This window comes from Ostrea edulis, chromosome 4 (assembly GCF_947568905.1).
Source record: "Ostrea edulis chromosome 4, xbOstEdul1.1, whole genome shotgun sequence".
In the NCBI taxonomy this organism is placed as follows: Eukaryota; Metazoa; Mollusca; class Bivalvia; order Ostreida; family Ostreidae; genus Ostrea; species Ostrea edulis.
Window position 1 is genome coordinate 20792004 of NC_079167.1, and position 13951 is coordinate 20805954.

At 34.0% G+C, this 13951-nt stretch overlaps 1 protein-coding gene across 3 annotated transcripts in view; it reads left to right on the plus strand.

Moving 5' to 3' along the window:
- The window catches only part of LOC125668069 (cGMP-dependent protein kinase 1-like), a 47985-nt gene that overhangs the window by 13806 nt on the left and 20228 nt on the right, over positions 1–13951 (plus strand). For all 3 annotated transcript variants that reach the window (XM_048901828.2, XM_048901830.2, XM_048901829.2), the window contains exons 2-4: positions 62–228; positions 6448–6561; positions 7770–7875. In XM_048901828.2, coding sequence (XP_048757785.1) covers positions 62–228; positions 6448–6561; positions 7770–7875 — 387 coding nt within the window. The remainder of the gene's footprint in view (positions 1–61; positions 229–6447; positions 6562–7769; positions 7876–13951) is intronic.

A 13951-nucleotide genomic window follows, 5' to 3' on the forward strand; every position in this document is an offset into this window, starting at 1 on the left:
ATCTTCCCTTTTCACTTTGTAACTATTCTTGTATTGTATCTCCGTGGGGTTCTCTTTTCAGTTCCCGCGATTTGATTCGGACAGCTATTCTTGACAATGATTTTATGAAGAACCTGGACATGGGGCAGATTCGGGAGATCGTGGATTGTATGTACCCGGTGGACTACACCAAAGACAGCCTCATCATCAAGGAGGGGGACGTGGGGTCACTCGTCTACGTCATGGAAGGTAAGGCCCCTCCCCCAAAACTAGAGAAACAACTAAAACTGCACACTATGCATGATTATAAGCGAGTAATTAGTACTCGCTGTAATTTGGGAAAAAGCGTCTCTCACAAAATAAAAAAAAAAATCGCTTGTATGTACGTCCATCAGAGTATATCACTGGTATTTTTTTTAAATTCTCGTAGATTGTATATGATCGTCTCCGTCGATTGTATGCTATATGCATATGATCCTCTTCATAGATTATATATGATCGTCTCGCAAATAGATGTTGAACTCTTTCACCGACCAGTTGATCGATAAAAATCATTTCAGCAAATTGCTTATTAAATATTTTCATGTAAACCTCTACAATATTGTCACATCTTCAAATAACACTGTTATCAGTCTTATTTTTGTATTAGGTTTCTTATATTTGGGAGAGGGCCTAACATAGGCTATGACTGTTGCCCGTTCCTTTTGGGTATCGCAATAAAATATGTTTTAATTAGAATTAAGAATTAACAAAACTTTCGTCAAATTATAAAAGTACTCGTGTAAAGAAATGTACTGTAAACAGGAACTGATGATGGCCTGTAGTCCGTGGATTACAATAATTTTAGCGATGTCTGCCGAGTTTGCACGAGGAGCGGTGGTCTCTCGGACATAAACACTCAGATCTAATCTTGCAATGCATACACTGAAAAAACCCAGGTCCGAGATGAACAGCACGAGTCCACATTATTGTACACAAATTTGATTTGGGCAGATGTGATTCAAGAAGATAAGAAATTATAAATGTAACGGAAAGCCAGCTATGAAGGTTTCAGCGTATATTTTCATTAAAACAAGTCGTTCTACACACATACAGTGTGATACCATCAGTAGGACGAACAAGAAGTATTTTGCTACTGTTGAAATAGAGAGTAAGCACGTGATGGTTGCATTTTAACAGTAGAATTATTCAGAAACAAAGCTAACTATTTGGTCTCGTCATCGAACTTTCCATTAAGTGATTAGTTATGGATCAAGTTTCATTGAACGTTTTCATATCTCTCGTTTGGGGGGAAATTAACGCAAAGATTTAGTGGTAAAATTTTCGAATTATCGATGTTAATATCATTTATACTTTATAATTAATTTGGGATGTACAAATATTTAGGGGAACCAAAAAATAATAATAATAATAATAATAATAAAAAATAGATGAACTACACCTCCCTGTTAGAGAAAAACGAAATTCTTCTGTTTAACAATACAGTTTTATAAATGTACATGCTTATCAATATCAGATTAGTTTCGTTGGAATGACAAAATCTAACTTCAAATCGCCCTTAGTGGTAACGGGTTATCATATTATTCATATATTGATCCAGACTTTGTTTTGCTTAACGACAAAGTTTCCAAGTCATCTTATTCTAAATAATATTCAAATATTGTAAATATTAGTTTGTTAGGTGTTGGTTCGGTGGTTGTACTTTAAAGTTTTACGACCCCGAAGTGTGTATAAAGCCGATATATATCAAACGCGCACGGTTTCCGTCCAGGAGTATGGAGTTTGAAATACTTGGAATGTGTATTCCTCTTGTCTGTTGTATGAAATAACGCATTATCTGATTTAATCTACCGAAAAGTTAAATGATTTTCAGTTTTCCAAACACTGCGCTTGTTTACATCTCCAGATAACTCTTTCGTGCAGGGTAATTGAAAAGCCGAAGGGTGATGCTATTTCATTCAGAGCGGGGAATGACGAGAAACAAGCGCCGAAGAAAGCCGAGCTGGCGCGCTTCTCTTCACGCCGCACTTGGTTTTTGATGATTTGGTTTAAAAAAAAAAAACTGGAAGAAAACACTGAGAAAAAGAAGAAATAAATAAATAAAAAAAAGAAAGAAATATTCACACATTATTAACGAGCTGAGAAAAATGCAGTATCGCAAGATTGTATATGCCTAAATATATTATCTGTTTGAGATTGTTCTTACACATAATGCAGAAATCATTCACGAAACGGGGGGAAATATTTATGATATGGAATCATTTATTTTCGTGGTGGTTCAATTTACGTGAATTCTTAGGCATAAAGTATGCCAGAGAATTTACATACCAACAAATCATTATCTGGCAAAAGTTCATGTTTCATCCGCGAAAATTAGATCTCATAAAAATAGATGATTTGACGTTAAAATGCCGAAATGCCCTTGCACTCACATTTCATGGGGGAAGATGCAATTTGGACGTGTTTGATGGTGTCACCTGTCAGAATCGACAGCGAACCCCTTCACGCTGTAATCACAAACATGACCTGCTTTTCTCACTCATTCCAGGGTGTCGCTGAACGGTTGATAATCACCATTCATGACAATGTATGTTACACGTAATGTAAGAGTTGTCCCTGCATTCACTGACTCTCGTCTGTCATAAGCCAAAATAAAAACTCAGAAAAAAAATGCGTGAATGATTTACAGTTATGCATTCTTTAACAGTTTAACTAATGGTAATGCTCAAGAGAAGCACTTAAGCGTTGACGATTTAGGGGTTCCACCGTTCCAGTTATCCCAGCCCTGTCTGCCGACCTTCTCTAAACCTCCAGGTCTTGTCTTTAGGTCCGACCTTCTCTGTACATCCAGGCATAGCGTTCCTATTTGCAAATAAACCTAAATGAAATATTGTTCGAATACTCTTTTCGACCAACCCGGAAAAATTTCGAATAGTCTTATTTTCACGCCTTAGAAAAATCATAATTGGTAAAATGTTGTAAAAGATAAAATAAATAAATGAAATGAAATGATATAAGATGAAAATAAAATGCATTTAAAAAAAAGAAATATATATATATATATATATATATATATATATATATATAACTATTCTCATAGTTTAGACAACTTTTAGAATAGAAATGACGTTCTTTCTATTATTATTTTTTTCAACACCTGCGTGAGTGAAAAGACGTTATCGGATATAGATAAATGTTTTATTTTCTATTTGTGGACCCCCAGATGCAAACACTATTTCATGTTAACAAAACTATTTTATGCTGATATGTGCATACCACTCTTGATGAACATACTGTTTATGTTTAAAGAATAAAAGTGTAAGTTGTTCATATCATGAAAATATATATATATATATATATATATATATATATATATATATATATACATATATATATATATATATATACATATATATATATATATAAACAGGCGGTGAAACTGATGAAGCAGAAATCAACCCTTGGTTTTATATCTCGCAGAATCCAAACAGTCTCTATGTTCTTATATTTAGTTTTTGTAATACATAGGGTTTACGTCGGGTTGAATGGACTTTAAAAAAGTCAAAAGTGGAAAATTATATTGCAATTTTTTTCTCAATTCAAGGAGAGGAAGTGGCAACTCAAAAGGAAAAATATCACTGCTTTATTTTTATCAATATTCAAAATAATCTGATTTTGTTGGCACTATTTTTGAATATGATACAGACACTGTCGAAGAAGTGCTTCTACATATGACACACTCCGTAAATATATATCGTGATATCATCAGCGAACATCAACAGTACAATGCTCAACAGTACAGTTCACGTTGAATAATTTTGGAAACACTGGGGATGTTTTCTTTTCCGACTGTTTTGTTTTATACTTTCATTATCTTCACACAGCTTAGATACGAATTCTTAAAAAGTTGCAATTAACCACCTGAGTTTATTCTTTTTTGTTGAATGGAAGGTGAACGAATAAGTGTGAGAGCAGTGTATTTGTGTTTTTTAAAAAGTAGGTATTTTTCATATCGACTTTTCATTCATTGTGTGTAAAGATTAAAAAATGGAATAAATAAATTATATATTATAAAAAAAAGTTAAACAGACAGTGCTATTATCGAAAAATAAAATACATTGAAATAAAATACAAAGAAACAGCATACGTTTATTCATTGACCATGTACAATGGAAAACGTGACAATTAATGCATGTCGGCGAAGCTGTTATGTATAAAATGTCACGTTTTCCATTGTTGTTAATCACCTCACATACCCAACAAACTAGACGGTGATTCCTTATACATGTATTTATATTTGGAATAAAAATGAAAATATGAAATCAACATATCAAAAATATTTCCTAACATAGAAATTGAAATACACATGACATCCCATGTTGATTTCCATAGTCCCCGCCCACCGGCGTCATGACAAGCTGCTAATTTGCTAACAAATGAAAAATTTACATGCTGGTGTAGAATACGGGGAAACTAAGCAACTAAAGCTTTTAAATGGTTATCAAATAGAAAACAGTTGAATATGTATATATTACGTACTAAATATTGGAAAATGTACATTTTATAAGATAAATGATGCACATGCGTTCCTTATGCACATGTACTCCTTAAAGATCCAATGGTGAAGCACATGTACTCTTTAAAGGTCCGATGGTGAAGCACATGTACTCCTTAAGGGTCCTATGATGAAGCACATGTACTTCCTAGACAAATGTACTCCTTAAAGGTTGTAGGCGAAGAATATGAACTCCTTATAGGGGCATGAACACGAATTGAGCTGAAAATTTCAAATTTTATTTTTTTTCATTTTTATTCTTTACAATGCTTAACTAAGGTATTTCTAATGGGCAGCAATGTCAGTTGTCGAGTTACAAGTGAGATACAGAACTCACAATTCTTTGGTATGTCAACAAGGCTTGTGTCATGTTTTTGTTTACACAGGTTAAATCTACTAGTAAAAGTATTGTTTTAAGCAAATTTCTAGTGGTTGTCTAATTTTGTTATAAATATGATATTTTCTATTAAGCAATTTATATGTTAGCAAAAATATGGCACGAGCCTTGTTTACATAAAAAAAATTGCGAGTGCATTATCTCACTTGTATAACTCAACAAATAACATTCAAATGTTTCCTGTCCATTGTGGAAATTGAAAATTTTCAGTTCAAATCATGTCCATGGCTTTTTAAAGGTTGTAGGTGAAGCACATGTACCCCCAGGGAGAAGCACATGTATGTACTTAGGGTCTTAGAAAATACGAACTCGTTTCTTTACGGAATGTCAATGAAGTAAATATCAAACGAACATATCGACATTCAATCTTGTAATTTGGTGAAGGTTTTTACAAATCATTTCTGTTTAACATGGCCAATTTATCAAACAATTATATCACGGCAACACTCCGAAAATAAACTGCACTGGTAGACTTCAGCTCGGTCACTATAAAACTGCAGCATGACACGTGAAAAACACCTGTTCAGCTGTTTGTTTGTGGTTTATTTTACCTTTGTACCTGGCTAAGGTGTGTAGTGCTAGAACTGTGGAAATGACACAGACTTTATCATCAAACAGTTCAATATAGCGCCGCGCGAAACGGAGAACTCCCCCTCGCTAGCCACGATCCTCTGTCTCGGCTAACACAAGTGTTTCTATGGGTGTATGTGACAGTGTTTAAATATGTAACGTGACTGATTATTCACAACCTTTATTGAAATGTAGACTGAAATATGACATTATGTAGCTACACAATCGCCAGCCGGTCAGTGCGTAATATTATTATTCATTTTGACATATACCAGCTTTATTGATGCACATTTCTAATTACAGTTCGACAACATGCAATTAGACAAACAATTCTGTTATATATCTATTATTATAACAATTCTATAAACATATTTATATTATAATAATTCTATGAAATATTTATGTTATAACAATTGTATAACATATTTCTATTATAAGAGTTCTATAACATATTTCTAATTATGATAATTCTAAATAATTCTATAACATGTTTTTATCATAACAATTCTATAACATATTTCTATCATAACAATTCTATAGTATATTCATATTATAACAATTCTATAACATATTTGTATTATAACAATTCTATAACATTTATATTATAACAATTATAACATTATATTATAATTATATAACATATTTCTATTATAACTATTCTATAACATATCTATATTACAATAATTCTATAACATATCTACATTATAACAATTCTACAACATATCTATATTACAATAATTCTATAACATATCTATATTATAACAATTCTATGACATATCTATATTATAACAATTCTATAACATATCTATATTACAATAATTCTATAACATATCTATATTATAACAATTCTATAACATATCTATATTACAATAATTCTATAACATATCTATATTACAATAATTCTATAACATATTGATACTGAAGCATCATTGTTTCTTTTTGTCAGAGGGTAAGGTGGAGGTGACGAAGGATGGGCAGAAGCTGTGTAATATGGGCCCCGCCAAGGTGTTTGGGGAGCTGGCTATTCTCTACAACTGTACCAGAACGGCAAGTGTCAAAGGTAAATCTATAAAGAAAGAATAGTTCTTGTGAATGTCAAAGGTAAATGTATAAAGAAATATTAGAAATTGTGAATGTCAAAGGTAAGTCTACAAAGAAAGAATAGTTATTGTGAATGTCAAAGGTAAGTCCATAAAGAAAGAATAGTTATTGTGAATGTCAAAGGTAAATCCATAAAGAAAGAATAGATATTGTGAATGTCAAAGGTAAATGTATAAAGAAAGAATAGATATTGTGAATGTCAAAGGTAAATGTATAAAGAAAGAATAGTTATTGTGAATGTCAACGGTAAATTCATAAAGAAAGAATAGATATTGTGAATGTCAAAGGTATATATACAAAGAAAGAATAGATATTGTAAATGTCAAAGGTAAATCCATAAAGAAAGATTAGAAACTTATTGTTGAAGGTATATATAATTGTAATTGCTGAAGGTAATTTTACAAAGAAAGAATAGAAATTGCAAATATCAAAGGTAAATCTACAAAGAAAGAATAGAAATTGAGAATATCAAAAGTAAAATCCAAGGAAAAAACATTTATCAGGAGAGCGATCGTCGAACGTAAATCTGCAAAATTAAAGAAGTAGACAGATCAAAGGTAAAACTCCAAGGAAAAGCATGTTGAAATAAGTTCTATTTACTTTAAATAGTTGTTGGGTGCAGCAATAAGTTCATGACATGGAAGTCTCATAGTACAACACTTATCATACTTTAACGTTATTGCTCGAGATAGGTTTATAAGAACACATTTTCTTGTGAAAGAAACCCCTCCCCTGTTACCCGGAACCACGTGGGGAGAACACACGGCCAGTTCACATTGGAAACATTCGGTTGGCTTTAAATTGTTTTAGGAATATTAACGATAAGATAACCGTGTTCCAAGTAGCTGTGAAATGTTTACACACACTACTGATCTGTAGGGCAAGGGAGATAACGCACAATTACTCGATATATCAACAAAAATAGCGCGCAGGAGTTCCAGATCTTGAGTAGTGCATTGGTCTTTAATTTCGTCATTTACAAGATAAAAGATATAAATGTTATTAAAAATGATGATTAATAACAGGGATAAAACGGAAATTTATCTTGCCATCCTTTTATTCTTTCAAGTGTATGTATGGAAAATGTGAAGAAAAAGCAAATGGGTACTTTAATATTATATGTATAGGCGAGTGTAATTTTTAGATTCGTGAATGTTCTGTTTTCAGCCCTGGTGAGTTGTAAGCTGTGGGCGATAGACCGACCATGTTTTCAAAGTATAATGATGAGGACGGGGCTGATGAGGCACGAGGAGCACATGGAGTTCCTCAGAAGGTGAGCCTCCTTAATATTGAAAACATGCAGCCCCTCGCTCTTGTTCTATAAAATTGGCACAAATCATCCGTGACTGAAGGATTGACATACACGTTTGTTACAATAAAGACCCCCCCCCCCCTTCCATGAGAAATTGTAAAAATAGGTTGGAATCTTTAGATATCTTAATCGACCAGAAAATCCGAAATTTGCATAGACGCTTTATTTATATAATAGAGATTAAAGTTTGTTACTTAAAAAAAACCAATGATCCCCACAGCCAGAACAGGCTCACAATAACAGTTTGAAGTTCAGGAAAATATGCAGTTCCAAAATATATTCAAATCACTAGGCTTTCTGGGTTTTAACTGCCATCTTTAAATCTAGCGCTTTCTGGATTTTAACATCCATATTCAATAGTTGTATTCACCTGAGGATATATTTTGGAACTGCATATTTTCCTGCTTTTATATATATATATATATATATATATATATTCCTGATCAAAATATAAGTGCTTACCGCGAGTATTTCCCATCAATAGGGGGTGCTTACTCGTCCTAGGCACTTAATCCCACCTCTGATGTGTACAGGGTCTGTGTATGCCTTATTCTCTGATGTGTACAGGGTCTGTCCTAGGCACTTAATCCCACCTCTGATGTGTACAGGGTCTGTGTATGCCTTACCTCTGATGTGTACAGGGTCTGTGTATGCCTTATTCTTAATTTTGTATTCCTTATAGGATCTATGAGATTGATCACTGCTCGTTATCTTTATTTTTTACCAATATGCAAGGTGAAGATAAGGAACAGTGATCAATCTCATAACACGTCTAAGGAATACAAAATAGAGAGTTGGTCAAACACGGACCCCTGGATATACGAGAGGTGGGATCAGGTGCATAGGAGGAGTAAGCATCCCCTGTAGACCGGTCACATCCGCTGTGAGCCCTATATCCTGATCAGGTAAACGGAGTAATCAGTAGTCAAAATCAGTATGGAAGAACGGCATAACAATCGATAAGAAACACTTCCTCTTGTAGCGGAGATTTGTTTTAAAAAACCCTTTCAATGGCAATATCATGATGGTACATTAAAATACCAACCTCTAATCTTAGCGAGATTCGTCGAGGCTGGATGTATGGCCTCTTCGGAATCTCAGACCAATGTCACACAAAGTGATTCGGGAAATCTTGTTTGAACTTCGACCGCTCGTTGCGATTAAAATGGGTTAAATTGAATTTCTCACCTACTTCAACTTTTCTAGCAACAACCACGCTCGCTAGGTGGCGCGTCATGTTCTATTTTTATTTCTACAGGAAAAGTGGGACGAGGTTCCACCCTATTTTTTACGGGCTAGTATGGATAAACCTAGAGCCTACGAATGATACGAAGTTGATCATTCGGATCTAAAATGGCTATATTTAGCGTATCTCACGTAATTAGGCACATTCCAGAAAATCCCTTTGAGATTGAAGCGATTAAACAGAGCGAGTATATGTAAACATTTACTTAACGGTGAAATACGCAACAAAGAGTGACATGCTAATACATTTTATGCATGAATAAATTATACTGAGGTCAAACATGGACGATTGATTTAGATATCCAGGGAAAGATAACTCCCATTATTAACGTACTCACAACGTACCGGTGGTATACATTAATACAATGTTTATACATTTTTGAATGATGAGTGAATCTTTATTTTCATCAGAATCTTTTCCATCACACTCACAGACCAGGTCCCCATGCCCCTACCAGTATCAATCTGTGACTGATAGCAGTACGGTATTTAATTTGATATAGTCTAGAGGAAATTCGAAATTGGTAGTGACATTTCTTCCTCACTGAATTAGCTGGATTTTTAGCGTTTAAAGAAAAGTGGGGTATGGACTGGGGGGTTAAAAATGCTATTTGTCAAATTTTCAACAATATTAATTACAAGGCAAGGCAAAAGGGGTCATAAGCTACAGATGATGCAATTTTCTTAATTAGTGACTTACTTACAGATAAATCAGGGACCTATATACTATAGTTAGTATATAGGTCCCTGGATAAATAAAGTAACTTACAAATATTTTATTTATTTATTTATCTATCATTTCATTTCATTTTTTTTTTAATATCATGGTTTGTACTTGAAGAGTCATCGCAATAAAGTGACATTAATTATTAGTGTTACAAAAAAATCTGATCATGCAGTTTTTAGATTTCTGAATTTTGAAATAATAAAAATAAATAAATAATAGATTCTGATACCACTTAGCCCCCCGACTGGCCAGAGAATTCTGCTTCTGTCAATTCTGATGCAACTAGCTCAGCCCCCAGATTGGCCAGAGAGTCCACTGTTTCGGTAAATTCTGATAATGATGCAACTCAGCCCCCCCCCCCCCCCCCCCCCCCCCCCGACAGCTCTACCAGAAGTTCTCGGAAAAGACTTGCTGATGTTTAATAAATCAGTTTTCCTATTAATTTTACTTTTGCTCCTGTTCATCAGTTCATTGGGCTATGGCCCAATCTGATTAAATTTAAGATCGTTGATCCGCTCCGTATTCCTCTTCCTTTCCTGTATCTGTGAAGTCCAGAGGTGAGATATATTCTTTCCAAAACAACTAAAAATGTTCATGGAACAATTTAGTATTAAATGTTTTCCTTTTATGTTGTATGCCTTATTTCAAGAAATAACTTTTAGGTCACTTTTTAATGTGAAATGGAACATTTTCAATTTTTGACAACCTGACGGTAGGAGTGTTTAAGACACTATACCTCATTTTCTGTAAGGAAGTGGAGTAAAAGGAATTCAGAATTGGATTCAGCATATTCAAAATTGGTAATTATACCTGCTTTTTATTGTTTTGGGTAATGGTGTTTCAAGAAATAAAGTTGGGTCACGTTTTGATGCGAAATGAAACATTTTCCGTTTTTGGCAACCTGACGGTAGGGGTGTTTAAGACACTATACCTCATTTTCTATAAGAAATTGGAGTAAAAGGAATCCAGATTTGAAATCAGCATACTCAAAATTGGTAATTGCACCTGATTTTTATTGTTTTTGGTAATTTTTAAAAAATGGGTGGTGGTTGCTAACTTTTCGCCTTAGACATCCTATTAACACCCTATCACAATGAAACATGCATTTCTTACCTTTGCATAGTGTAAATCCCACAGTAAATAAAGGTGGTTATTTTTTAAGCCGTTGAAAATGGCCACCATTTGATTTCATACCTTCTCAACACTGACTTGTGATCCTTGTTTTCCAAAACATTGCATGCTATATACAATTTCCTGTCATACATGTACCATACCAATCTTTGTTTAGAATACGTCATTTGATAAACAGTGAGTAGTGTTTGAAAGTTTTCCCAGCATACATATGTTTCATTTGATAAACTGTGACTATTTTCTAGTGATGCCTTCTTAAGCATAGAGAAGTAGCAGATTTTTATTCAAATAAAATACCCCTCAGTACCCTTATATAACTCTTATGAAAAGTACTATAGTTATATGCATGTATCTTAAACACAATCCTTTTATTCTTGTGCATTATGCCGATCTGTAACAAAACGTATATAAGAGTTGTCTTTCTTTGCCCAAAAAGCGTTTCAAAATAAATAAATTCAACCGTAACATCAATTGTATCGCATTATCTCTCAACCATAACATCAATTATATTTCAACTAGAGCAGTAATATCAATTTAGATATTGATTGTTTTATAGATTCAAATGGTAGAGCATGGATATAATTCCAGTCAAATAGTATATAAAACACTGTCGTTTTAAGACAGTTGTAAGCCTAATTGTTTCGTAAATGCGAGCACCAACATTTATATGTTTTGAGACTTTTAGACTTTTATAACCTGCATAAATTGTTTGATTTCTATTTTCGTTTTCACATTTCCGGAAAGTTGACTTTGAAAACAAAGTTTACCTGTCTGCTTGGTTTCCGGGTGATAACTCAGAAAGTTTAAATCCAAATCAATGAAACTTTGATATATTGTTGGGTACCAGGTAAGGAAGACCCCTATTGATTTTTGAGAAAAAAGGTCAAAGGTCAAGATCACAGTGACCGAATATAGAATGAAAATTTCAGAAATATTTGGTTTCCGGATGATAACTCAGAAAGTTTAAATCCGAATCAAATGATACTTAAAGATATTGTTATGTACCAGGTAAGGAAGACCCCTATTGATTTTAGAGAAAAAAGGTCAAGTTCACAGTGACCGAAAATAGATTGAAAACTTCAGACAAATATGGTTTCTGGACAGTAACTCTAAAAGTTTAAAACTGAAATTAGTTCTTCACAATTATAAAATAGATTTTAAATTCCAAAAAAATTTGGTTTCCGGAGGATAACTTGAATTTTTTTTAATTTGAATCAAATGAAACTTGGATATATTGTTGGATACCAGCAAAGCAAGGCCCCTATTGATTTTGGAGAAAAAAAGGTCAAGGTCAGTGACCGAAAATAGATTGAGAACTTCAGACAAATATGGTTTCTGGACAGTAACTCGAAAAGTTTAAAACTGAAATTAGTTCTTCACAATTATGAATATGCCACATAATTCCTGACTTTACAATGTATCCCATGCAACTCGGCTTATGCACCCCTGGGTGCATATATTGATTTTTTTTTTTATTATCGTTCTACATGATGCACATTTCCAACTGTTTTTTGTTTGAAAATTGCCGCGGTGGTCTAAAGGTAGATCATTCGCCCCGCGTGCGGAAGGTCGGGTTCGAATCCCGGCCGTGACAGACCTAAGTCGTTAAAATAGGTTGTGACAGTTCCATCGCTAAACGCTCGGCACCAGGTGTGAATGTCACGGGTCCTCGAAGATGACCAAAAAACGAATGTCCCGTGTCACAGTAGGTGTGGCACGCTAAAGAACCCTCACTGCTCAATAGCCGAAGCGCCGAGCATCTGTAGGCCTAAATTTGAAGCTCTTCATCGGTATTGGTGACGTCACCATATGAATGGAAAATTTTCGAGAGGGACGATAAACAAGATACAATCAATCAATCTCTTGACTTAAATAATCCTTTGAAGTGCCGATATTTTACATTGTAATTCCCCAATATGCTACATCAGCTTGTAAATTTCCCACTTGTATTCAAATGATTGAGGTTGGTGGGCGAGGACTATGTAAATTAACATGGAATGTCATGTGTATCTCAATTTCTGAGGCAATATTTTTTTATATATTAATTTTGTATTTTCAATTTTATTTCAAATATAAGAAATATCTGTCAAGTTTGTTGGGTATGTGAGGTGATTAACAATAATGGAAAACGTGATAATTTATGCATAACGGCTTACAACGTTTTCCATTGCACTTGATCAACATGCCCAACAAATCCTTGAACAGTGGTGTCTTAGATCTATAGTGTTTGCTCTGGGCTCCTTGTACATTTCACATGATCGACATAAATCTTATATTATGTCTTGCTGAATTACAAACTTCATTTTTAGAAATTTGAATATCTTATTTAGAGGTGACTCAAAGTCTGTTCCTTGTAATGGAGGACGAGTCGATAAGAATAGAGATTGCGCATGTCTATAAAATAGAATCACGAAATCAGCTGGAAACGGAGACGCTGCGATCTGTATAATACAAAAGTGAGAATTCTCGGGATCATCCTATGGCAAACCTTAATAAAGATTTTATTCACCAAATAATGGGCTCAGCAGCATAGTACTGCAGATACAATATATATAACGATAGCATGCACGTATCCGACTTTCAGAAGCTCTTGTGAATTGAGTGTATTTTTTCCTTTGTTAGCCAGATTAACGAAAAGTGTGTGTAATTACTAGGTGAGGCGCATGTTAAAAGTGCTGATATGCAAGTTACCGAGTTTTCAGAAAATTCGGTAATCTTAAATATTTCTAATTTCTTGGGTGTGTGTCCAAGGTCATAGCACAAGGTCATTGATGAATGGATTTTGATACTGTTTTATAATAACTTGTTGCAGATGCAGATATGCAATCGATGTCATTTTCAGATTCAGCATGTAGGACCATTATTTGTACATCGGAACCAATTACAATACCCCTTGATGGCCACGCCCCTGTTTTTGCCCACTGTGTCACCTAA